At 39.3% G+C, this 27,441-nt stretch overlaps 1 protein-coding gene and 1 non-coding gene across 2 annotated transcripts in view; both read right to left on the minus strand.

The window, feature by feature from the left end:
* Positions 1 to 223: 223 nt before the first annotated feature.
* The window catches only part of LOC141583335 (uncharacterized), a 91,832-nt gene continuing 64,614 nt past the window's right edge, over positions 224 to 27,441 (minus strand). The window contains exons 7-8 of the mRNA XM_074392559.1: positions 1,735 to 1,883; positions 224 to 604 (exon numbers count right to left, since the gene is read on the minus strand). Coding sequence (XP_074248660.1) covers positions 224 to 604; positions 1,735 to 1,883 — 530 coding nt within the window. The remainder of the gene's footprint in view (positions 605 to 1,734; positions 1,884 to 27,441) is intronic.
* LOC141583366 (U6 spliceosomal RNA) lies at positions 15,243 to 15,349 on the minus strand. Its single transcript, XR_012516022.1, has one exon. It is a non-coding gene; the product is annotated as a U6 spliceosomal RNA (small nuclear RNA).

Consider the following 27,441-nt stretch of genomic DNA (forward strand, 5'->3'; position numbering starts at 1 on the left):
GCTCAGATTGCTTACACAATGCCTCTTCCAGGATTTCTTAATATGAGCAAACAACTGTTCTGATCAACGCAATGTAGCGTGCGACCCTTAGCCGGCTCAGGTCGTGGGGCAGGGCCGCCTTCGCGTTTTTCCTTTGGATCTGCCCCTCTTCTGGGTTCCTTCTCTAGAGCCAAGGGAAGGCCTGGGTCCTCTCCCTTTGGCTCCTCTTGCCGCATCAGAAACCTCACAGTCCTTCCCTTTCCAGAGAAGCTTCAGAGAGTGCTTGTTTGAGTTTGCCGGACCCAGCAGGGCACCAGTATGTGGGGGTGAGCGGGGTGAGTCCAGTTTCCCCCGCTGTGACTGCTCTTCCCGCCCCTGCAGGAAAAGGCAATGCCCCGTTTGTCTTGTCCACGTGGGACTCCAAAGGGTCCAGAAAGGTGGTAAATTCTCTCAGAATGGGCAAGGGAGGAGACAGAATATGGAAATGGGGCGGCAGAGGGGTGGAATGCCACGGAATTTCCTGACTGAAGGCTGTTATGAAGTAGGCCTCTGGGAGCGCGGCCCTCCAGTCTCTGGGGAGGGTAACATCCGACCAGTATCTGGTGAGGTCCAGTCTTGTCCCTGACTGCATTGTAGGCCAAAAGCAGAAGGAGGCCGGCACTGTGGCCTGGCATCACTGACCAAGAGGTCTGCACATTCCCCCGGGTGGAAGCTCTTGGACTGCAGGTGTGAAGGAAATGCGGTCACCATTGCAGTAAGAAAAGCGACTAGGAAAAATGGCACCTTCTTCTCCAAACTTTTGTTGTTGTTGTTGTTTATTTTTTATTTTATTTATTTATTTATTTATTTTTATTGCATTTTAGGTTTTGGGGTACACGTGAAGAATGTGCAAGATTGTTGCATAGGTACACACGTGGCAGTGTGATTTGCTGCCTTCCTCCCCGTCGTCTATATCTGGTACTGAGACACTCTCACTCTGTCGCCCAGGCTGGAGTGCAGTGGCACGATCTGGGCTCACTGCGACTTCTGCCTCCTGGGTTCAAGTACTTCTCCTGCCTCAGCCTCCCGAGTAGCTAAGTTTATTTTGGATGTGGGGAGAAAGAGAGGAGAGAAGAGAGAGAAAGAAAGAGATAGAGAAAGAGATTGAGAGAGAGTGATTTTAACATCTTCAAGCAAAAAGAGACTCTGCCTGTTGGCGGTCTTCTGCGAGGTGAACCTGAAAATCCATCCAGACACGTTCAGTGAAAACCTTCTTTACCTGTTTGTCCCTCTTAGGTTGAAATGCACACTCCATAACCCTACTGAACAGGAAAATCACAGAAAGCAAATGTAAGACATTTCAGCATTGTAAAAGGTAAAGTAAAACTGCACTTCAAGAAGCATCAGAAGACCGACGAGGCAGAGAGGTGCAAGCTGAATCTGAGCGGGCCGCCCCAGTCTTCCAGGGTTTCACACTCGGCCTCGTGAAGGCACGGCTTGGCCTTCATGAAATAAATATGAGAAATAAAGGGAAATATGGTGTGCTCATATTTTCAAACAGCCAAGTGCCCTGAGACACAGCCTTTACGACGATACCTGCTAAAATTGGAGTGTGATGAACTGTCACTTAAATGGAGTCAGGTAGACTAAGAGACAGCGGCAGTGAAGGGCGCCCTTTGGGAGGAAGACATCGAGGTGCCGAGGCCCAGGGCTCACGAGGAAAGGGCCCAGTCCGGGCCCCTCGGCCTGGGACAGGGCGGGCACGGGTGATCCTACGGTTCCTGGGAGGATGCAAAGACCCAAGAACCCTGACTGCCGGCGCCGGGGGAAAAGTCCCCGACATGTGGTCCTCATCCCTGGACGCCCGGGGCTCTGATGCTCCAAACCCACCGGCTGCTGCAGCTTCTGGGAGCGGAGAGTGTCCGCTGGGATGATTCTGCAACCGGGTGCTCAGTTCTGGAACTGGAAACCCCACATCCTCCCGGGTTTAGACCCCAAATGTATTTATTAACAGTAAACATATTATTTAAAACATCTCCTTAGTTAGTAGAGAAGTTGATAGTTACAATATAATGTTGCCTCACATTGGTTTTTAATTTTAACTGTGTCAGGCTTAATTTATGTCAGTTTTATGTATTGAAAACTGGACTCATTATAGACAGAATTCAGAGTTGACATGCTATTTCCTCCAGGGCACAGGCTACTCTAAAGGACTAGATAAGGTTAGTTGACATACCTTTGATTTTTTGAAAAAATGCATATATTATTTTACTGTTTCCTATTAATGAATACATGAGAGATACTGACTTAAAAGCCAGGAAAATAAATCTTTATTAAAACAACTAATTGTGTTCCAGATAATTTTCTAAGCACATTAAACATATTCATTTACTATGGACATCTGTTAACATGTATTATTACTTCATTAATTTTACAAATAATAAAATAGGCCTCAGAGTAATAAAGTAACTTGAAAAAGATCACACAGCTCATAGATAGTGATTTCAACACATATGAGGAGGTGGTTAGCCTAACTTTGAATGCTGCTTTAATCTCTATGTTTTACTCATCTCTAACTGGGGAAAGTGACAATAATCTACCTCACAGGACTGATGTGAGGTTTGAGGTATGAGAGCTCTGTAGAAATCTACATTAAAGTAACAGTTTTCATTTGTGTATTCTTTCAGGAAGGATTAAATTAGTTAGAATTTCTTAAGTAATTGCAAGATAATAGGAAAAAACATTAAACTAGTTACAGTGGTAACTGAGTCCTAGATCAACAGTTTCTAGCCTTACAAAAGTCATTTCCCTTTTTATTATTTCTTCACTTATAAACAAGACACAACACCTACCTTCCCTACTTCATAGGTTGACAATACAGAATATGTAATATATATACGTACATGTACACACACACCACATAATGTATATTACATACAATTAAATAGTATATAATAGAGCAAGTAATGAGAATATGATATTCAAATATAAATGTTTATGATAAATACATAACATAGTATTTTAAAGATAACTTATCTTGAGATGTGTCTGTTCATATCCCTTGTCCATTTTTTGATAGAATTGGGTTTGTTTTGTTTTGTTTTTCTCTTTGTTCTTGTTGTTTGTTTGCTTATTGATTTAAATTCCTTACAGATTCTGGGTCTCAGACCTTTATCAGATGCATAATTTGTGAGTATCTTCTCTCATTGTGTGGATTATCTGTTTACTTGTTGACAGGTGTCTTTTGCTGTGCAGAAGTTCTTTAATTAGGTACTACTTACTTGTTAATTTTTTAAATTTCAATTGCTTTGAGGGAATTTGCCAAGAGTTCTTTGCCTAGGACAATGTCAGAAAGAGTATTTCCCAGATTTTCTTCTAAGATTTTTATAGTTAGAGATCTTTAATCCTTCTTGAGTTAATTACCGCACATGGTAAAATGTGAGTATCCAGTTTCTTTCTTCTCCCTATGGCTAGCCAGTTATTTCGGCATCATTTATTAAACAGAGAGTCTTTTCTCCATTGGTTGGATCAGGTGGTTGTAGGTGTGTGGCTTTATTTCTGGGTACTCTATTTGGTCCCTTTGGTCTACATGTTTGTTTTTGTGTCACCACCATGTTGTTTGGGTCACTTCGGCCTTGTAGTATATGTTCAAGTGGGGCAGTATGATGCTTCCGGCTTTGCTCTTCTAGCTTAGGATTCTTTGGGCCATTCTGGCTCTTTTCTGCTTCCATATGAGTTTTAGAATATTTTTTGTAATTAGGTGAGAAACTATGTTGGTAGGTTAATAAGAAATAACATTGAATCTGAAGATTGTATTGTAGTTCTCCTTCAAGAGCTCTTTCACCTCCTTGGTTAGCCACATTCTTGGGTATTTCATTTTATTTGTGAATGCGGTATATGTGACTGCTGTATTTTTTATTTGACTCTCAGCTTGCATGTTATTGATGTACAGAAATGTTACTAATTTCTATGCCTTGATTTTGTATCTTGAAATATTATTAAAATCATTTGATATTTCAAGGAACCTTTTGTCAGAGTCTTTAGAATTTTATAGATATAGAATCATATCACAGTGAAGAGAGATAGTTTGACTTGTGTTCTTCCTGTTTGGATGACTTTTATTTATTTATCTTGACCAACTGCTCTGGCCAGGACATTCAGTACTATGCTGAATAGGAGTGGTGAGAGTGGACACTCTTGCATTGCTTCAGGCCTCAAGGAAAATGGCTCATTGTTTGCCTGTTCAGTATGATGCTGCCTGTGGATTTGTCATAGGTGGCTCTTACTGTTTTGAGGTATGGCCGTTTGATACCATGTCTGTTAAGGATTTTATCAGTAAGTAATGTTGGATTTTATCTAAAGTTTTTCTGTGTCTATTGAGACTGTTATATGGTTTTGCCTTTAATTCTGTTTATGTGGTGAATGACATTTATTGATTTGCATATGCCAAGCCAGCCTTACATTCCGGGAATAAAGCCCACATGATCATGACAAATTAGCATTTTAACATGTTACTGGCTTTAGTTTGCTCATATTTCCTTGAGAGTTTTTGCCGCTATGTTTTTTAGGGATATTGACCTGAAGATTTACTATTTTGTTTTATCTCTACCAGATTTTGGTATCAGGTAGATGCTGGCTTCTTAGAATGAGTTAGAGAGGAATCCCTCTTTCTCATTTTTTTGGAATAGTTTCCATATGATTAATATCAGTTTTTCCTTGAACGTCTGGTAGAATCCAGCTGTGAATCCATCGAGTCCAGGACTTTTTTAGTTGGCAGTTTTTCTATTACTGATTCAATTTTAAAATTTGTCACTGTCTTTTTCAAGTTTTCACTTTCTTCCTGATTCAATGTTGGGATGTTGTATGTTTCCAGAAATTTATCTATTTTCTCTAGATTTTTTAAAATTTGTCTGCATAGAGGTGTTCATAATAGTTCCTAAGGATCTTTTTTTATTTCTATGAGATTGGTGGCATTTTCATCATTGTCATTTCTTATTGTACCTATTGGTTCTTCTCTCATTCTTTTTTGTTAAACTAATCTAGTTAAAGTTACCTATTCCTGATGTGTTGTTATAGTTGCAAAAAGAAAGGAAATAGTGCATATTAACTTCTAAGTTGATTAGCTAATTGGAGAATGTAAGGATTTATAACTTTATATTATTATTATTATTGTATCTAATTATGTTCCATCCTGAGAGTTGTGGTGAGAAACCTTTAGAGTAATAATATTTTGGCTTTTTCTAGTGTTCTGCTTTGGCTTCTTATTTCTTACATTGCTTTGTGCAGTCAGACAGAGAGTGCCAATGAACTAACTATGGGAGTTGATGCCATTTGATAACTACAAGGCATACTTCATAACAGATAGGTTATTATAAAAGCAGAAAACAAATGCTTTCTAAGAAGCTAAGTATAGTTAATTAAATTTTAAAACTGCTTACAGTATGTCATTGCAATGGAACTGAGAAGCCAAATGGTATTTAGAAATCGTTGCTTGGGCCCCAGGCACAGAACATTTTAAAAATTCCATAATATAAGAAGTATTCTCATTCAAAGTATGATAAATACACACTGGGGTCCCTTGGGGGAAATGGGGGAGGGGCGGGGGGTGGGGAGGTGGGAAGAGATAGCATGGGGAGAAATGACAGATACAGGTGAGGGGACGGAAGGCAGCAAACCACACTGCCAAGTGTGTACCTATGCAACAATCTTGCATGTTCATCACATGTACCCCAAAACCTAAAATGCAATAAAAAAAAAAATTTTTTTTAAATTTAAAATAAAAAAAAAGAAAAAAAAATATATCTTTGTTCACTCGTAAACTTAGTGGTTGGTGTGAAATCTTTGTTCAAACATTTAGACTGTTCTGTGGACTAAAGGGGAAAAGGTTATGAGCATAGATCAAATTAGTGAAGATGTCAATTTGTGAAGCTGAGAGCTAGTAATAGAAGACTGCTGATTCTGGACACATCACCACCTGTCAGCATTTGTTCTAAAATTTTTGTATATAAATAGCAGTCTAAACTCAACATTACTTATAAGGGAGTCATCCATAAGAACTCTGTAGTTCAGATCTATTATCAGCTATTAGTTAGAAAACAGAGGTTTCTGCCTGAACAACTTAATATAAGAAAATAATTCATTATTATTTTCTCATATCTCTTATAACTCCTGCTTCATAGTGGTTACTTAATAAATAATGATAATAATAAAGATAATGATTAATGATAAAATTGATAGCCATAGCTACTTTTTATTGGTCACATATCGAGTGCCATGAACTCCAAAAACATTACCTTATTTAATTCTGAAACACACTCTACAACGGTATTATTTATCCTTTTCTTATTGTGAGAATAGTAAGATATAAAGAAGTTGAGTAGCATACCAAAAGTCAAATAATTATCATGCTAAAATCACCAGATTTAAAAAGAAACATGCCTCTAAACCCAAGTTTCTTCTTCTCCCGAAAAATGTAAACTGATTCTTTTGGGTGACAGAGTCGATGGAGGGACGGATATATAAGTTCTCAATTTTTATCTAGACTAACCCATGAGTTCTAATGTTTACAGATACACAACACACACACATGCACACAGTGTTACTACATAATACTGAAGAAGTGTTCAGGGTGGGCGTGATGGCTCATGCCTGTAATTCCAGCACACTGGGAGGCCGAGGCGGGTGGGTTATTTCAGATCAGGAATTCAAGACCAACATGACCAACATGGTGAAACCCAGTCTCTACTAAAAATACAAAAAAATTAGCTGAATGTGGTGGTGCATGACTGCAGCCCCAGCTACTTGGGAAGCAGTGGCAGGAGAACTGCTTGAACTTGAAAGGCAGAGGCAGTGAGCCGAGATCCTGCCACTGCACTCCAGCCTGGGTGACAGAGCGAGACTCCATCTCAAAAAAAAAAAAAAAAAAAAAAAAAAAAAAAAAAGTGTCTATAAGAAGTACAGCAATCTAAGAAATCTAAGAGAGAATTAATAGTCATTGTCATTTTCCAGATATTTTCACACTGTAATAATTTTATGTGTTATTTGCGACTTCTCTGCTCAACCTCTACCCACACAATAGTCCACTCCTTACAAGCTCTTTTCCTCTGAGTAGCAGTGCCCTCCAGGTGGCTTTCAGGGAAAAGTTTCTTTTAAGAAGTCACTACTCAAACACTTGTCCATGTTGCCTCTTGTGGTCTGTGCCTGGTCAATTAGAAGTAGGCATGTACTTCTTGTTGCCTCCTCTTAACAATATAGTAACTCGTACTTCTGTTTGCCTATCATTTATTGCAAAAATTTGAAAACACTGCTTGTTTTAGTTTCAATAAAATTTTCTTTAAATTTCATTTGACCTAAAAAAGAATATCACAGTGAAATGTTTGTCAGCCCCAACTATTCCACACATTTATCACTGTCAGCAACAGTGATAAATGGACATCAGGTGGGGACAGTAAGAGCAACAACTACTGGATCTATTTTGTGTATTTTTAGGTGTTGTGGGTGATGTTTATAAATAAAAAAACTCTCTAATTGCCTTTAAAATAATGAATGCTTAAATCAAATTATTTTTTTCAGAAAAATAAAAACTCTAATACCTTTTACTTCACATGACTTTAGTAATATTTGAGAAATAAAGACAGTTTTAAAGTTTATTGGTAAAATAAAGACATTAGCTCTAAATTAGGCAGGTCAGATATTAGGTTTGTAAAATGATTTAAAGTAATAAACTGCTTTTTTTGACTTTTAAAATTTGTTCAACTTACCTGCTTTGGAGTCACTAGATTCTAGGTAAGGTCTGAGAACATGTGGAGTTAGCCGTGCTCCCTGGCTATGCTTGAAAAAGTCAGACTTTATATGCACTTGTGTCTGGTGTCCTAGGCTCCATACCTAGTACAAAATTAAAATAACTTACCTGACAGGTGTTTCACCAAAAAAAAAAAAAAAAAATTGCTAAGAGCTAACATTGTAACATATAATTGAGACTACTGAAAAAAGTTTTACATGGAAGCTTTGTGGAAAAAGTGAAATGTGCTTTCAGTAAAACATTATAAGGCATTAGAATGTAAATTTTTGCTTCATTCAGAAGGTTAAAAATTGTTTTGACTTAAATAGAATGAAGCTAAAGGTTTGAGCAAGTTGTGGAAGGTTTGTGAACTAGTCATCTTGTAAAAGAAACACCGTGTGAACACACTGGCTAAATTTAAAGGAGTATTGCTCAGTTTTTTCATAAATTGAACATTGGAATAAAAACACAACAGGGTTTTCTTAGAGTACTAATTTTGCTTTAATACAAATTTATAAAATGTTATCAAAAGCTTATAAGAATTTCAACTTATAGTCAAACTGATGAAGACTGGATGAATTCATCTTTAAGGTTTTATTAAAAATTTGAGTTGACATTAACAGTACACTAATGCAAGAGTGAAATTTGGCTTTCTTTCTTGAATATGATTTTAACATAATATTAAAGAATAAAAAATATTTCTGTCTCTCCTCAAATTACAGGAAAAAGAAGGGAAAGACACACATTGCTTGAAAAGCTGAGTCTTCTATCAATGAGTAAAGGCTTTTGCCTTTAAACATTTTTTGAGTTACCATTTTGGCTAAATGAATGACTTACTGTGACCTGGCATTCCATTTTATATCAAATATTTTAGGCCTTTAGTATATTTATATCAATATTAATATATTTGATATACTTCCCCAAATCCAATTTTATCTTCAAAATTAAGTCTTTTTGACTTCTTAATTTGGAATGCACAAGAGGGCACTGAAAAATCCAAAAGAGAAGTATATGGAATTATTTGACATGTTGTTACATGAGGAGCACTGTCAAAATAAGAAATATTTGACTTTCTTCGGATTGTATTCTAGGCAATGTTAATATATGTTTGAAAATTGTATGAAATTCCTAAAATTCTAATATGCCAAAATATGTGCTATCAATTATATTGTTTCCATGATAAATTGTAGACCACAGAAATGAACAAACTTTCTTGTCAATCATGTAACTATAACTATTTAACATCATTTCCACATTTAACTGCTTAATACTGATGCAGTTTCTGAAAACTTCACAAGCACAAAATGTCCTAGAATATGCTGTCTTTTAGGAGGTTCCTTAAATAATGGAAAGACCACGAAAAAGAGCTCTTGAATACAGATTTCTGGAAAGTTTAGAATCACATCCTTTGTCAAATTATCCCAAATACTTTAAGGACTGTGTAAGATTTCCTGGAATTTTAATGAAAAGACTTACTTGCTTTTTAAACTCCTACCCAAGTAGAAGAAAACTTAATTGAATACCAAGAAAACATTTTGTCAGACTGTCATTCTAAATCAGCCAATAGTGAAACTGTTTATATATGCAGTTTGAATGAACTCCATGGTGTAAGTCAAGTTACCTATGACAACCCATCAGTTACAACTACTATGAACTTAAATTGGAGAAACAACTGATATTTAAAGGAATATAAATTCAATGTTAAGCATGGACTCACGGAGAACCAAGACAGCTGCCGTGTCCTTCCTGGGTCCGTACTCAAAGTTCTTCTTAAAGGAGACCTTTGCTCAAAGAAATATGAGACATCACAAACACATTTTAAAAATCCATGCTCATGGATGCAAAAAATCTATATTATAAAAATGGCCCCATGGTTCAAACTAATTTATAGATTCAATGCTATTCCTATCAAGCTACCATTTACAATTTCTTCACAGAATTGCCAAAAACTACCTTTAATTTCATATGGGATGAAAAAAGAGCCCGCAGAGCAAATCAAAAAGAACAACACTGGAGACATCATGCTACCTGACTTCAAACTATACTACCAGCCTAAAGTAACCAAAACAGCATGGTACTGGAACCAACACAGATATATAGAGCAATGGAATGGGACAGAGCCCTCAAAAATAATGCCACACATCTACAACCATCTGAACTTTGACAAACTAGACCAAAAATACCATCGGGAATGGATTACCTATTTAATAAAAAGTGTTGGGAAAACTGGGTAGCCATGTACAGAAAACTGAAACCGGACCCCTTACTTACACCTTATACAAAAATTAACACAAGATGGGTAAAAGACTAAAAGTGAGGACCTAAAATTATAAAAACCCTAGAAAAAAACCTAGGCAATACCATTCAGAACATAGGCATGGGCAAAGACTTTATGACTAAAACACCAAAAGCAATGACAATAAATGTCAAAATTGACAAACGCTTCTGCACAGAATTAAACTAAACTAAAAAGCTTCTGCACGGAAAACTAAAATGAAACAAAACACAACTATCATCGGAGTGAATGGGCAACCCACAGAATGGGAGAACATTTTTGCAATCTATCCATCTGACAAAGGACTAATATACAGAATCTACAAAGAACTTAAATTTACAAGAAAAAACCAACTCCATCAAAAAGTAGGCAAAGAATATAAACAGACACTCCTGGAAAGAAGACATTTATGAAGCTAACAAATATATGATGAAAAGCTCATCATCACTTGTCATTTCAGAAAAACAATAATTAAAAAAGTCAGAAAACAACAGATGCTGGAGAGGATGTAGAGATGTAGGAAATCTTTTACACTGTTGGTGGGAGTGTAAATTAGTTCAAACATTGTGGAAGACAGTGTGGTGATTCCTCAACAATCTAGAAATAGAAATGCCATTGGACCCAGCAATCCCACTACTGGGTATATACCCACAGGATTATAAATCATTCTACCACAAAGACATACGCACACATATGTTTACTGCAGCACTGTTCACAACAGCAAAAACTTGGAACCAACCCAGATGCCCATCAATAATAAACTGGATAAGGAAAATGTCACACATATACACCCACAGCCATGAAAAAGAATGAGTTCATGTTCTTCTCAGGGACATGGATGAAACTAGAAACCATCATTCTCAGCAAACTGACACAAGAACGGAAAACCAAATGCCACGTGTTCTTACTCATAAGTGGGAGTTGAACAATGAGAGTACATGGACACAGGGAGGAAAATATCACACACCGGGGCCTGTTGCGGATGGGCCTAGGGGAGGGATAGCATTAGGAGAAATACCTAAGGTAGATCATGGGTTGATGATAATAATAATAAAAGAAATATGCTTTTAATTATAAAGCTCTAAAAGAAAATCCTTTTGAATCTCTTACTACCACATCATAGCTGGGACAAACTGCTGATATTTAAAAAGTAACAAATACCAAACCAGAAAGAATTAGATTTACGAACCAAACTCAGGATGCTGTAGGGAACAGGGCAGAATCTTAGGATTGGAAGGTCACCACTGCTCCTTCAGTCTGGCCTTGGCTGATAAAAGATGGCCTAATGTGGACAGAAACTCTTAGGTTAAAAAAAAAAAAAGAAGAAGAAATTTCTACAAACTAGAAAATACATACTTGGCAGCTACAAGAGTTTTAGCCAATTCAGATGACTTGCTTCCCAAAATTTGGAACATTCCCTTGGATTTGACCAAGTCAGAAAGATATGGTCATACTTGATGAAAGAAAAGTGAAATAAAATCTCAAACATAAATAAATAAAAAAAGTTAAGCAAAATTAAAAAATGCACAATAAATATGATTACTGAGTGTCTTAATGTTAAGGAGAAATTAAAACTAAGTGGTTGGTAATCTTAAGTTTTAGTCATTAAGGAAAAATTTTAAGACAAATCTCTAATTTAGCCACTTACTTGGAAATAAGGCTCAGGCTGATGACTGTTCTCTACCATCTTAGAAACAGGAAAAAATTCACACTCACCTTTCCTGTCAGAAGCAAGCTGAGACTCAAGAAAGGAAGTGCCTGCTCTCCACCATCATGGAAGCAGAACAACTTGTCTTCCTTACCGGAAATGAGAAAAACTTCACAAAAGGAGCTGTAAAGCAAAATCAACCTTACCTCTGAACCAAATTTTGGGAGATCTGGGACTCTCCAGGGGGCAGAAGCTCCCAAACCTCAGCAAATCATCTATCCCATTGGTTTGAACAATAAGGATAGCCCAGGTTGGTATCAAGCAATAATAACATTTATCAAAGGTCAGGGCCACATTGGCAATGTCCTTCTCTCTCTTTTTTTTTTCTTCTGAGGTAGAGTCTCGCTCTGTTGCCAGGCACCAGACTGGAGTGCAGTGGTGCAATCTCAACTCACTGCAACCTCTGTGTCCTGGGTTCAAGCAATTCTCCTGCCTCATCCTCCCAGGTAGCTGGGACTACAGGACCATGCCACCACGCTCAGTTAATTTTTTTTTTTTTTTTTTTTTTTTTTTTTTTTTTTTTTTTGTATTTTTAGTAGAGATGGGGTTTCACCATGTTGGCCAGGATTGGCTTGTACTCTTGACCTCATGATCCACCCGCCTCGGCCTCCCGAAGTGCTGGAATTACAGGCTTGAGCCACCGCGCCGGGCCCATGCCCTTCTCTTTTTATCTTTATTCGTATAGCCTGTTTTGTCAGAAACCAGGATTGCAACACCTGCTTTTTTCTGTTTCCCATTTACTTGAAGGATTTTTCTCCATTCATTTTGAGCCTATGTGTGGGAGTTCATTTGAGATGGGTCTCTTAAAGACAGCATAATCAAATGAGTCATGGCTCTTTATCTATCTTGTCGCCCTATGTCTTTCACTTGGAGCATTTAGCCCATTTACATTTAAAGTTAGCAATGATATGTAAGTATTTGATCCTGTCATCACGCTCCTAATTGATAACTTCACAGACTTGTGTACGTGGTTTGTTTTTTTAGCATCACTGGTCTGTGTAATTCAGTGCATTTTTGTAGTGGCTGGTGATGATCTTTTCTTTCCATATTAAATTCTACTTTCAGGAGCTCTTGTAAGATAGATCTGCTGGTAATGAATTCCCTCAGCATTTGCTTGAATGAAAATGATCTTATTTCTCCTTCACTTATGACACTTAGTTTTGCTGGACTTGAAATTCCAGGTTGAAATTTTTTTCTTTAAGTAGTTGAATATCTCTTCTGGCTTGTGGGGTTTCAGCTGAGCAGTTCACTGTTAGTCTGATGGGATTCCTTTTGTAGGTGACCTTGTCTTTCTCGCTAGCTGCCTTTGACAATTTTTATTTCATTTTGATCTTGGAGAACCTGATGATTATGTGTCTTAGAGATGTTCTTCTTGTGGCATATCAGAGGTTCTCTAGATTTCCTGAATTCAATGTTGTTCTGCCTGGCTAGGTTGGGGAAATTCTGATGAATGATATTCTGAAATATGTTTTCCAATTTGGTTACATTTTTGTCATCTCTTTCAGGTACATTAATATGGCATATATTTCACCTTTTTACATAATACTTTATTTCTCAAAGGTTTTGTTCATTCCTTTTTATTCTTTTCCCCCATTCTTGCCTCTTTTCTTTCAGAAAGCCAGTTTTCAAGCTCTGAGACTCTTACCTTTGCTTGGTCTATTCTACTAGGTGGTCTTGCACATGAGATGGTGTTGGTCTGACCTCAGCACTCCTTAGTCTGCTTGCCTCTCCCAGGACCCCAGCCTGGCAACACCTGCTTACAGGGCACCCTTGGGTGCCCACACACATTACAAAAATTTTTATAAGGCAATCACACACAATTACCATGTGGCTGCATTATAAAAATTCATGTAGTGTGCTTTTCAGCTCTATCACATCAGTTTATTCTTTTTTTAAAAGCTGTACTTCAGGTTATAGGGTACACATGCAGATCATGCAGAATTGTTGCATAGCTACACATATGGCAATGTGGTTTCCTGCCTCCATCCAGTCACATACATCTGGCATTTCTCTTCAGGTAATCCCTCCCTGACCACCCCAACCCCTGGTGTCCCCCTGTTGGCCACCCCCAAAAAGACCCCAGTGTGTGATGCACCGCTCCCTGTGTCCATTTGTTATCATTATTCATCACCTGCCTATGAGTGAGAACATGCAGTGTTGGATTTTCTTTCTTCTGTCACTTTGCTGAGAATGATGGTTTCCAGATTGATTCATGTCCCTACAAAGGACATAAACTCATCGTTTTTTGTGGCTGCATAATATTCCATGGTGTATGTGTGTCACATTTTCCTTGTCCAGTCTATCGTCTCTGGACATTTGGGTTATTTTCAGGTCTTTGCCATTGTAAACAGTGCCACTGTGAACATACGTGTGCATGTTTCTTTATAATAGAATGATTTATAATCCTTTGGGTATATACCCAGTAATGGGATTGGTGGGTCAAATGGAATTACAATTTCCAGGCCCTTGAGCAAGTGCCACACTGCCTTCCACAATGGTTCAACTAGTTTGTACTCCTAGCAACAGTGTAAAAGTGTTCCTATTTCTCCACATGCTCTCTGGTATCTGTTGTCTCCAGATTTTTTAATGGTCACCATTCTAACTGGCATGAGGTGATATCTCAATGTGGTTTTGATTTCTCTAATAACCAGTGATGATGAGTATTTTTTCACATGTTTATTGGCCTCATATATATCTTCTTTTCAAAAGTGTCTGTTCATATCCTTTGTCCACTTTTGAACAGGTTTGCTTGTTTTTTTCCTTGTAAATCTGTTTTATTTCTTTGTAGATTATGTATATCAGCCATTTGTCAGATGGGTAGATTGCAAAAATTGTTTCTCATTCTGCTGGTTGCTGGTTCCCTCTAATGATGGTTTCTTTTGCTGTACATAAGCTCTGGAGTTTAATAAGGTCCCATTTGTCTATTTTCCTTTTTGTTGCCAATGCTTTTGGTGTTTTAGTCATGAAGTACTTGCCTACACCTATGTCCTGAATCGCTTTGCCTATTTTTTTTCTAGATTTTTTTATGGCATTATGTCTTATGTCTAGATCTTTAATCCATCTGGAGGAAATTCTACTGTATCAGGAAGAGGTCCAGTTTCTGCTTTCTGGACACTGGTAGCCTGTTTTCCCAACAACAATTATTAAACAAAAAATCCTTTTCCCATTGCTTGTCTTTGTCAGGTTTATCAAAGATGAGATGGTTGTATATGTGTGGCATTGCCACCAGGACCTCTGTTCTGTTCCATTACTCTATTTCTCTGTTTTAGTACCAGTACCATGCTGTTTTGATTCCTGTAGCTTTGTATTATAGTTTGAAATCGGGTAGCATGATGCCTCTGGCTTTGTTCTTTGTGCTTAGCATTGTCTTGGATATCCACACTCTCTTTTGCTTCCATATGAAGTTTAAGGTGTGTTTCTCCAGTTCTGTGAATAAGATCATTGGTAGCTTGAGGGGGACAGCATTGAATCTATAAATTACTTTGGGTAGTATGGCCATTTTCAAGATATTGATTCTTTCTACAAATATGGAATGATTCATGAATTTTTAGGTCCTCCTTGAGCAGGGGCCATGCTAATCTTCTTTGAATCATTCCAATTTTAATATATGTGCTGCCAAAGTGAGCACCAGTAATGTTGTTTATACTGGATATATTGCCTGTTAGCTCCTGCGATGTTTTACAATGATTTTTGGCCTCCTTGCATTGGATGATGACATACTTCTTTCACTTAGTGAACTTTGTTTCTACCCACATTCTGAATTCTACTTGTATCATTGCATACATGTCAGCCTCTGGCCAGTTCTGAAAATTTGAACAGGCTGAACAGTTGATGTAATCATCTGGAGGAAAGAAGGCATGCTGACTTCTTGAGTTTCAGTGTTCTTGCCCTGATTCTTCCTCATCTTTATGAGCTTATTCACCTTCAACCTTTGAGGTTGCTGACCTTTGCACAGGATATTTTTCTTTTATCATATTTGATGATCTTGAGGGTTTGATTGTGGTTTAAAGTAGAATCAGGCAGCTGCCTTTGGTTTTGGAGGATTTTAGGGGGCCAAAATTCACCTCTCAATTCCTGGGCTGTGTGCTTTAACTCTGGGAAACTTATATTGGGTCTCAACTTTGTTCTCTGGCTCCTCAAAGTTTGGAGTCTACTGCACTGAAGGCAGCAAAGTGTGGCAGCTGTGGCAGAGTGTTAGCAAATGCAAACCTGCCTGCTTCCCTGTTGGCATTTGCCCAGTGGTGGAAGTGGTGGAGGCAAGACAGCTTGGTGGCGGCCAGAATACCCCTTCTGTGTGTGCTGTTGCATTGGAGGTAGTGTTGGTTCAGGCTGGGGTGCTGGCCTGTGCATGTCTGGGTGCCGTCTCTGTGACCCCCTAAGCAGCAACGACCACTCAACGTATATTAGCATTCCCTTTTCGTGCACAGAATTAGCACAAGGAGAAGGTGTTGGCAGAGGTTGTGATTTTGTTCCTCTGCCTACCATGGCTCTTTCTTCAATGGGAGTTGGTGTGGGTTGAAGTGTGTGCTACATTCCCATGTGCTGGTAGGGCAAGTGCAGCAAAATCCACTCATGTAAACACACACCAGCAAAGTGACGTAGGACGTTTTTGTATAAAGAGCTTCAGTATGGAGAGGCAATGTAGAGGCGGGTGCGTGCCTGAAGAGTCCACTTTGCTTCATCTCTTCACTGCTCAGGCATGGTCCACTGGCACAGAAACAAAGGTGTGGGCAGCTGAGAGTGCCCTGTAGGCAGGTGTGGCCAGGCTGGGGCCTGGGAGAGGCAAGCAGACTAAGGAGTGCTGAGGTCAGACCAGCTTCATCTCATGTGCAAGAATGCCCAGTAGATATCACGCCTCAGATAACTCTCTGAAAAGTGAGGCCCCAGCACAGCACAGCTGCTCTACAAAAACGTGGCCAGACTTCTTTTTTAAGCAAGTCTCCTTTTATTAATAGGGAAAATCACATACGTGATCTCTGCTGGGCAATCTTCACATGAGATGTGGCTGATCAGACCTCCACAGTCCTAAAGTGCTGGGATAAAGTGTCTCATAAGACCCAGTAGAGCCTAGAGAGATAGCTGTGCCTGCCCTCTGGGCTTCACATCAGCTGGCTTCCTGCTCCATCACTTTGCTTGTCTCCTGGGGGCTCTACCCCAGAGAGATGTGAGTTAGCCATCACTTAGTGTAATCATCCCAGGATAGAGGGTCTGTTCTATGGGCCCAAGCCAGAGTTCCCTGTCCAGTGATAAGCAGTGGGGGGTATGTGGTATCCACAAGAGATGGACTGCCTTGTTCCTTGGGTCAACTGCAGCTTGTTAGAGTTGTCAATATGGCACTTAGGGTCTTTGCTTTCTTGATATTCTGAAGGTAACAAGGGTAGATCCACTGCAGAGGCAGTTGCAGAGAGGATTTCAGTCGATCTGTGAAGCTCTGTCCAAGAAATTGCCAAGTTGCTACTGGCTTGTTGGCTTCAGTGGGGTCCTGGATAAAGACCCAAGCCAGGAGGACCTGCTCATTGAGGAGATATGGAAGCCAGCACCCACGTAAGGGTTCAGCCAGCTTCCCATAAGGCTGCTGTGGTATACTGGGGGTCCACCCCAGTACCTAATTGCCTCATATCTTCCAGCGACTCAAGGTATCACTAGTGAAGCCTGCAAAAAGACAAAGATAATAGCCTGCCTCTTCCTCTGGGACCTCTGTACCACTGAGGTACAATCCCGTTGCCAATCTGGACACAACTACGAGAGGTGGCTGGAAACAATTTCAGAAGTCTTGTCTAGTCAGGAGGAACAAGATCAGAGACTTGCTTTTAAAAAAGTCTGGCCATGTTTCTGTAGAGCAGTTGTGCTGTGCTGGGGGTTCACTTCAGCCCCTGGTTCCCTCAGACACTCTGAAGTCCCAAGGTTGAAATGGCTGAGTTGCCCAAACAACAAAGATTACAGTCTGGTCCTCTCTCTGGAAGCTCTGATTCAAGGAGGCCTGAAACATCTGTCAGCCAGAGAACAGCAGTGAAGGCAGCCAGAGACCCTGGTTGAAAAGCTGTACCCAGTGACTAAAGATGTGGTTGGGGATTGACTTAAACAAGGGTCTGGCCATGTTTTTGCAAGGTGGCTCTGCTGTGCTGAGCTACCACTTACACCCCTGGTCAGCTTGGGTTCTACAAAGCCCTAAGGCCAGAACCTAGTCATCCAAATAACAAAGATGGTGGCCTGCCTTTCTCTGTGGGAGCTCTGTCTAAGGAATGTTTCATATCTCCATAGGCCAGGGAACACCTGTGAGGGTAGATGTAAGCACCAGGTGGGAGGTCCTGTTCAGTAAGAAGGAACAGGATCAGGAGCCTGCTAACAGAAGCAGTCTGGCCATGATTTGGTAAAGCAGCTGTGCTGTGCTGCGGGAACTCTTCTGCCCCTGGTCGGTTTGTACTCTCCAATGCCCACAGGCTGGAATAATTAAGTTCCTCCAACAGGAAAGATGGCAGCCTGTCCTGTCTTTTCTTTCACAGTTTACCTTGTGTGATGGAGCTGAATTTTTAGGCTGTTAATTTTTACAATAAGCGTTACAATTGTTCAGAAAGAATCTTGCTGTTCTCTTTCAGGTTAGATGTATGAGAATTCATTGTCTCCTGTAAATAAACCTGTTTAGGTTTTGTTCTCTGGAAAGAAGTCTCTTTCTGCTATCTGGCTTTGGTCACAGTCATTTAGAGCAGTAGCCAGTCTACAAGGACATGACTGAATTTCCATTTCCAGCGTTTCCTAGTTGTGTCTCACATTTTCCAATTCAGAACTGACCATTTTATTCTTCGTTGTCAAAATGCTAAGCTGTCCACTGTCTTTAAATACTGTCTTTGTTCATTCTTCCTTATCCAATTTTATAGCCTTTTGAATATTAGCATTCTTTTCTTTCACACTTTCAATGTCCTCCAAAAAAATTTTTTTCCCTTAGCAGGTTCTGCTGTTGAATTTTGTCTAGTTCCAGTCTAAGCATGGCAATTTTTTCCCAGAACATGCTATTTTCATGCAAGAGATCTTTTTCTTTCTTATGGCTAAGAGAATTCTAAGTCAACAAAGCAACATTTTAGTTAGCACACAATAGAATAACATATCATAATTTCCTCTGAATTTAAAGCATAAGATGTATATTTGTATAATGAAAGAATTCCCATGGTGAATATGTAACTGAAAAAAAGTTGAACAAAACTTCAAACCTAATAGAGTGTAAATTCCAGAAAGTTCCAATATTGATTTAAACACCACGAAAAATAAATCACTAGAGGATTTTAAAGAATTTTGGAATTGGAAAAGCCTTTCTCTGAATAACAAAATAATCATAGGCATAAAATATAAGATTAATACATTTGACTACGTTTTAAAAATTGGATTTACACTCTGATATCTATCCTATAAACCACACCATTGTAAGAGCCTTAGCTATGCATATATTTGGACAGAAGCAGTTCCTCTAAGTTTTCAAGTTCCTTTTTCTGAAGAAGGTTTTATCAATATATGACTTTTCTAATACTGTTATAGTCAGTTATAAGAATTACATTTATTCATAACTTAAATCTAAGTTTTGTATCCTATATGTACACATCTGCATCTAAGCATTGCACTTCTACATCCAACTGTGAACTCATTTAAGATCAGGATTCTTAAAAAGAGAAATAAAAAAATATATGCAGCTGGATACTGTGGCTCACACCTGTAATCCCAGCAGCATGTAATGTTCAGTGTTCTATGTAGTACTGCACTTCTACATGTGGCTGGGTGCAGTGGCTCCCACCTATAATCCTAGCTGCTGAGGTGCATGGATCACGAGGTCAGAAGTTCGAGACCAGTGTGGCCAGCATAGGGAAACTTCGTCTCTACTAAAAATAAAAAAATTAACCAGGAATGGTGGTGTGAACCTGTAATCCCAGCTACTCAAAAGGTTTAGGTAGGAGAATTATGTGAACCAGTAGGTGGAGGTTGCTGTGAGCTGAGATCATGCCATTGCACTCCAACCGGGGCGACAGACTGTGTGAGACTCTGTTTCAAAATAAACGTGTGTGTGTGTGTGTGTGTGTGTGTTTGTGTGTGTGTGTATGTATATAGGTGTGTATATATATGTGTGTGTGTGTGTATTTACCTGTACATGTGTGTAATACACACAGATGTATATAGTATATTGTGAAGAATTTTCCCTATGTTGTCTGATGCTAGTTCTAGTGATCCTCCAGAAAATCACCGTTACGTCTGTGGTGTAAACACATAATACAAAAGAAACCTTTAATTCAAAATATTAATAATAAATAAGATAGGAATTATAGAGTTTTTCTTAGAAATCATAAGATTAAGGAAGATCCAAGATGCCTGAATAGGAACATCTTCGGAATGTAGTTACCAGCAAGAACAGTGCAGAGAGTGAGTGCTCACTACATTTCCAAATAAGTTTTCACTGCCAACAGACCAGGAGATTCCTGAGCATAAAAGTGCCATGAGTTTTCATTTCAGCAGTTTCAGCCAGGGATGCATCAGGACAAAGAAACTCACAAAAGTTTGGGTGGCCATTTCAACTGGTGCCTGGAATGCCTGGGAGACAGAGCTGTCCATTCAACTGAAAGGGAGGGGGCTGAGACAGGAAACCAGGTGATGTGATCTGGCTTGATGGGTACCACACCCACGAGACAAGAAATCTGAAACACTCTGGATTAAGAGTTTCACAAAAAGCGCAGCTGGAACTGGGATGGCCCAACTTCGTGGGGGGAAGGGCATCCCCCAATACCAAGGCAGTCTGCCACTACCAATGCAGACTACTTTGTGCCAGGCAGGGCATCTAAGAAAAAAGGCAGCAGCATGGCAGGAATTTATAAATAAGGCTGACCTTCCTAGGACAGAGCACCTGGGAAAACAGCAGATTATGAGTTCAGCTGCAGCAGAGTTAAAGGTACCAGCTCAGCAGCTCTGTACAAAACAACAGAACTCCCAGCACAGCACTTGAGCTCTTATAAGGGACAGAATGTCTCCTCAAGCAATTCTCTGAGCCCCATATACACAAAAAGACACCTCATAAAGGAAAGCTGAGGCCAACATCTGGTGGATACCATTCTGCTATGAGGATAGCGGAGGCAGAAACTGGCAGCAACCCTTGCTGTTCTGCAGCCCCACGGGTGATCTCCAGGTGAGTGGGATCTTGACAGCACCTCCAGTGATCCTGCAGCAGAGGGGCCTGACTGTTAGTAGGAAAACTAAGTGGAAATAAATAGCTTCAACATCAATAAAAAGGGCATCCATTTAGAGACCCCACCTGAAAGTCACCAGGTAAAAAGACCACAGGTAGATAAAGCCACTAAGATGGGAAGAAACCAGCACAAAAAGGAAGAAAACACCAAAAACCAGAAGACTTCTTCTCATTTAAGGGATCATAACTCCTCACCAGCTAAGGATCAAAGATAGATGGGGAATGAATCTGATGAATTGACAGAAATCGGCTTCAGAAGGTGGGTAATAACAAACTTCTCAGAGCTAAAAGAACACGTGCCAACCCAATGTGAAGAAACTAAGAACCTAGAAAAAAGGTTAGATGATATACTGATTAGAATAAATAGATTAGAGAAGAATAGAAACGACTTGATGGAGCTGAAAAACACACCACAACAACTTCATGAAGCATACACAAGTTTCAAAGGCAGAACTGACCAAGCAGAAGAAAAAGTATCAGAGATTGAAAATCAATGCAATGAAGTAAAATAAGAAGGCAAGAATAGAGAGGAAAGAGTGAAAAGAAATGAACAAAGCCTCCAAGAAATATGGGATTATGTGAAAAGACCTAATCTACGTTTGATAGGCACACCTCAGTGTACAGAAAGAATGAATGCAAGCTGGAAAACACTCTTCAGGATATTATCTAGGAGAACTTCCCCAACCCAGCAAGGCAGGCCACTATTCAAGTCCAGGAAGTATGGAGAACACCACAAAGATATACCTCAAGAAGAGCAACCCCAAGACACATAATCGTCAGATTCACCAGGGTCGAAATGAAGGAAAAAATGCTGAGGGCAGCAAAAGAGAAAGTCGGGTTACCCTCAAAGGGAAGCCCACCAGACTCAGAGTGGATCTCGCCACACAAACCCTACAAGCCAGAAGAGAGTGGGGGCCAATATTCAACATCCTTAGAGAAAAGAACTGTCAACCTAGAATTTAATATCCAACCAAATTAAGCTTCACATTCGAAGGAGAAAGAAAATCCTTTATGGACAATTACTGAGAGATTTTCTCACCACCAGGCCTGCCTTACGAGAGCTCCTGAAAGGAGCACTAATCAAGGAAAGGAACAATCAGTAACAGCCACTCCAAAAATGTACCAAATGGTAAAGACTATCGACACAATGAAGACAATGTGTCAACTAAAGGACAAAACAGCCTGCTAGCGTCAAAATGGCAGTATCCAATTCACACATAACAAAATTATCCTTAAATGTAAGTGGACTAAATGACCCAATTAAAAGACATAGACCATCTGATTGCATAAAATGTCAAAACCCATCAGTGTGCTGTATTCAGGAAACCCATCACTTGTGCAAGGACACATGTAGGCTAAAAATAAAGGGATGCAGAAAGACGTGTCAAGCAAATTGAGAGCAAATAAAAAGCAGGAGCTGCAATCCTAGTCTCTGATAAAATGGACTTTAAAACAACAAAGATCAAAAGACACAAAGAAGGGCATTACATAAAGGTAAAAGGATCAATGCAACAAGAAGAGCTAACGATCCTAAATATTTATGCACTCAATACAGGAGCACCAGGGTAGCACCGAGGAACATAATGCAAGTCCTTAATGACTTACAAAGAGACTTAGACTCCCACATAATAATAATGGGATACTTTAACACTCCATTGTCACTGTTAGACATATCATTGAGACAGAAAATTAAGAAGGAGATCCAGGACATGAACTCAGATCTGGACCAAGCAGACCTAATAGACATCTACAGAAATATCCAACCCAAATCCATAGAATATACATTCTGATCAGCACCACACAGCACCTACTCTAAAACTGACCACATAATTTAAAATAAATCACTCCTAAGTAAATGCAAAACAAATGAAATCATAACCGTCTCTCAGACCATATGCAATCAAATTAGAACTCAGAATTAAGAAACTAACTCAGAACTGCAGAACTTCATGAAAATAGAACAACTGGCTCCTGAATGTCGACTGGATAAACAATGAAATGAAGGCAGAAATAAAGATGTTCTTTGAAACAAATGAGAACAAAGACACAACGTGCCAGAATCGCTGGGACACTTTTAAAGCAGTGTCGAGAAGGCAATTTATAGTAATAAATGCCAACTAGAGAAGCAAGGAAAGATCTAAAATTGACACTCTATTGTAAAAATTGAAAGAGCTAGAGGAGAAAGGCCAAAAAAATCTCAAAAGCTAGCAGAAGACAAGAATTAACTAAGATCAGAACAGAACTGAAGGAGACAGAGACACAAAAAGCCCTTCATAAAATCAATAAGTCCAGGAGCAGATTTTTTGAAGAGATCAACAAAATAGACAGAGCCCTAGCCAGATTAATAAAAAAGAAAAGGGAGAAGAATGAAATAGATGCAATAGAAAACGATAAAGGGGATATCATCACTGACTCCACAGAAATACAAACTACACTCAGAGATTACTACAAATAACTTTATGCATATAAACCAGTAAACCTGGATGAAATAAATAAATTCCTCAACATTTGTACTCTACCAAGACGAAACCAGGAGGAAGTTGAAACCCTGAGTAGATCAATAACAAGGGCTGAATTAGAGGCAGGAATCAATAGCCTACCAACCAAACAAAGTCCAGGTCCAGAGGGTTCACAGATGAATTCTACCAGAAATACAAAAAGAAGCTGGTTTCATTCCTTCTGAAACTATCAATCCATACGAAGAGAGAGAATCCTCCCTAACTCATTTTGTGAGACCAACATCATCCTGATACCAAAACCGGGCAGAGACTCAACTAAAAAAGAAAACTTCAGCCCAATCTCCATGATGAATATCGATGAAAAAATCTTCAATAAAATACTGGCAAACTGACTGCAACAGCACATCTAGAAGCTTATCTGTCACGAACAAGTAGGCTTCACCCCAGGAATGCAAGCCTGGTTGAACATATGCAAATCCATAAATGTAGTCCATCATATAAAGGAACCAAAGTCCAAAACCACATGATTATCTCAATAGATGCAGAGAAGGTCTTTGATAAAATTCAACAGCGCTTCATGGTAAAAACTCTCAATAAACTAGGTACTGGCGGAATTTAGCATAAAATGATAAAAGCTATGTATGACAAGCCTACAGCTTGTTCAGTTCAATATCATACTGAACGGGCAAAAGCTGGAAGAATTCCTTTGAAATCAGGCACTGGACAAGGATGCCCTCTCTCACCACTCCTATTCAACATATTATTGGATATTCTAGCCAGAATAATCAGCCAAGAAATAGAAATACAGGGTAATCGATTATGAAATAAGGAAGTCATAGTGTCTCTATTTGCAGATGACATGATTGTATATTTAGAAGACCATCGTCTCAGTCCAAAATCTTCTGAAACTGATAAGCAACTTCAGCAAAGTCTCAGGATACAAAATAATTGTGTAGAAGTCACAGGCATTCCTATATACCAACAGACAAACAGAGAGCCAAATTAAGAGTAAACTCCCATTCACAACTGCTACAAAGAGAATAAAATACCAAGGAATACAACTAAAAAAGGATGTAAAGAACCTCTTCAAGGAGACCTACAAACCACTGCTCAACAAAATAACAGAGGACACAAACAGATGGAGAAATATTCCATGCTCAGGGTTAGGAAGAATCAGTATCATGAAAATGGCCATACTGCCCAAAGTAATTATAGATTCCATGCTATCCCCATCAAGCTACCAATGAACTTCTTCACAGAACTGAAAAAAAAAGAAACACTTTCTACTTCATATAGAATCACAAGAGATCCCACATAGCCAAGACAATTCTAAGCAGAAAGAACAAAGCCAGGGACATCACATTGCCAGACTTCAAACTATACTACAAGGCTATAGTAATCAAAACAGCATGGTACTGGTATCAAAACAGCATGGTACTGGTACCAAAACAGAGACATAGACCAATGGAACAAAATAGAGACCCCAGAAAAAACACCACACATCTACAACCATCTGATCTTTGACAAACCTGGCAAAACAACCAATGAGGAAAGGACTCCATGTTTCATAAAGTGTGTCCGGAAAACTCGCTAGCAATATGCTGAAAGCAGAAACTGGACCCCTACCTGTCACCTTACTCTGAAATTAACTCCAGATGGATCAAATATTTAAACATAAAACCTAACACCATAAAAACTCTAGAAGAAAATGTAGGCAAAACCATACAGGACATAGGCATAGGCATGGACTTCCTAACTAAAACACCAAAAGCAATAGCAATAAAAGCCAAGATAGACAAATGTGATCTAATTAACCTCCACAGCTTCTGTACAGCAAAAGGATCACCATTAGAGTGAATCAGCAACCAAGAGAATGGGAAAAAATGTTTGTGATCTACCCATCTGACAAAGGGCTAATATTCAGAATCTACAAGGAACTAAAATAGATGTACAAGAAAAAAAACAAACAACCCCATGTAAAAGTGGGAAAAGGATATGAGCAGACACTTTTCAAAAGAAGACATATATGAGGCCAAGAAACATGAAAAAATGCTCATCATCAGTGGTCATTTCAGAAATGCAAACTAAAACCACATTGAGATATCATCTCATGCCATTTAGAATGACGATCATCAAAAAAATCTAGAGACAACAGATGCTGGAGACAATGTGGACAAATAGGAACACTCTTACACAGTTGGGGGAGTGTAAATTAGTTCAACCATTGTTGAAGGCAGTCTGGCGATTTCTCAAGGATCTAGAAATAGAAATTCCATTTTACCCAGCAATCCCATTATTGGGTATATACCTAAAGAACTATAAATTGTTCTACTATAAAGACACATGCACACATATGTTCATTGCAGTTCTGTGTACAATAGCAAAGACCTGGAACCAACCCAAATGCCCATCAATGATACACTAGACAAAGAAAATATGGGACATATACACCATGGAATAGTAAGCAGCCATAAAAAACGATGAGTTCATGTCCTTCACAGGAACTTAGATGAATCTGGAAACCATCATTCTCAGGAAACTGACACAAGAACAGAAAGCCAAACACCACATGTTCTCACTCATAGGTGGGTGTGGAACAATGAGAACACGTGAACTCAGGGAGAAAAGCGTCACACACTGGGGGCAGTTGTAGGGGTTAGGAGAGGGACAGTGGAGGGTGGCGAGGGAGTGGAGGGTGCGGAAGGATAACTTGGGGAGAAATGCCAGATATACTATGCACTTAAAGTAAAATTTAAAAAAAATTCTTAAAAAATGATGAGAATAGAATCACCAGTTGTTTTCATTCTCCTTAAATATTTTCTCAATTTCGGGTGAAAGTATTTGATAAATGGGTCTGTAAAACTATATTATTGTGCTGTGAGAACTTTGAGAGACTGTTGTCACAGTAATGAGGAATGTCACTATCCACAGTCATTTTTCCCTTATCCCACTAAAATTAAAACATATGAGGACATGGCTTGAAAGGATAGTAAACACTGGCATTTGTTTTGATTATCTCTCCAAAATAGAAACAGAAAAGCTACTTCTCTCATCAATCAAATATTATTATTAAAATATATTTGACTTAGATGATGATATGGAATATCAATTTCAGTGAACTAGCTGCTTTTCATTGCTGATGGGTTGAGTGTTCCCCTTAAATAACACTTTTCTATTGGGTGATATTAATTATTGTAGATAATGTTTTTAAAATAAAATTACGACAGCCATTAGTTCTCTCTCTTCTCCTCCTCCCCCCCCCACACTGGTCTCCTCCATTTTCTTCTGGCTCTGCTTCCTTTTTCCTTCTGCCTTCTTTCTCGAATTCTTTTGCTTATCTATCATTCATTCATTTAATCTATATTTACTAGCACTTAAAGCTTCTTTAGAAGCTTCCATACTTCTGCCAAGATGGCAGAATAGGAACTGCTCTGGAGCACAGTTCCCAGTGAGAACAATGCAGAAGGCAAGTGACCTCGGCATTTCCAACCGAGGTCCCAGGTTCACCTCAATGGAACTGCTTGCACAGTGGGCATAGCCTAAGGGGGGCAAACTGAGGCAGGGTGGAGCACTGACTCACCTGGGAAGTGCAACTGGCTGGAGGATGTCCCTCTTACCCAACAGAGGCCATTGGGGAACTTCTAAAGCCACTCCTGCACTTCAGTTCAGATACTGCACTTCTCCCATGGTCTTTATATCCCACACCAGGAGATTTTAGCTGGGCCAACAAGCGCTGTGGCTGACCAGCACGAATCTGAGAGGCCACTTCAGCCAGTGACATGAGTTTTAAGCACAAATCTCAGTGGCCGTTTTGGCTGGCACCTGGAACGCCTGCAAGACAGAGCCTCCCACTCCCCAGAAAAAAGGGGAGCTGAAGGCAGGGAGCCAAGTGACCTTGAGTGGCAGGTGTCCCACAACAAAGACCAGCCAACTGAAGCCCACTGGCATGACAGTTTTGCAGTCAGCAGAACAGTTTGAGCTCAACCCGGGATGATGGAGCTCAGTGGGGGAAAGGGCATCCGCCGATGCCGAGGCAGTTCTAAC

Source organism: Saimiri boliviensis, assembly GCF_048565385.1.
Source record: "Saimiri boliviensis isolate mSaiBol1 chromosome 19 unlocalized genomic scaffold, mSaiBol1.pri SUPER_19_unloc_4, whole genome shotgun sequence".
NCBI classification, from domain to species: Eukaryota; Metazoa; Chordata; class Mammalia; order Primates; family Cebidae; genus Saimiri; species Saimiri boliviensis.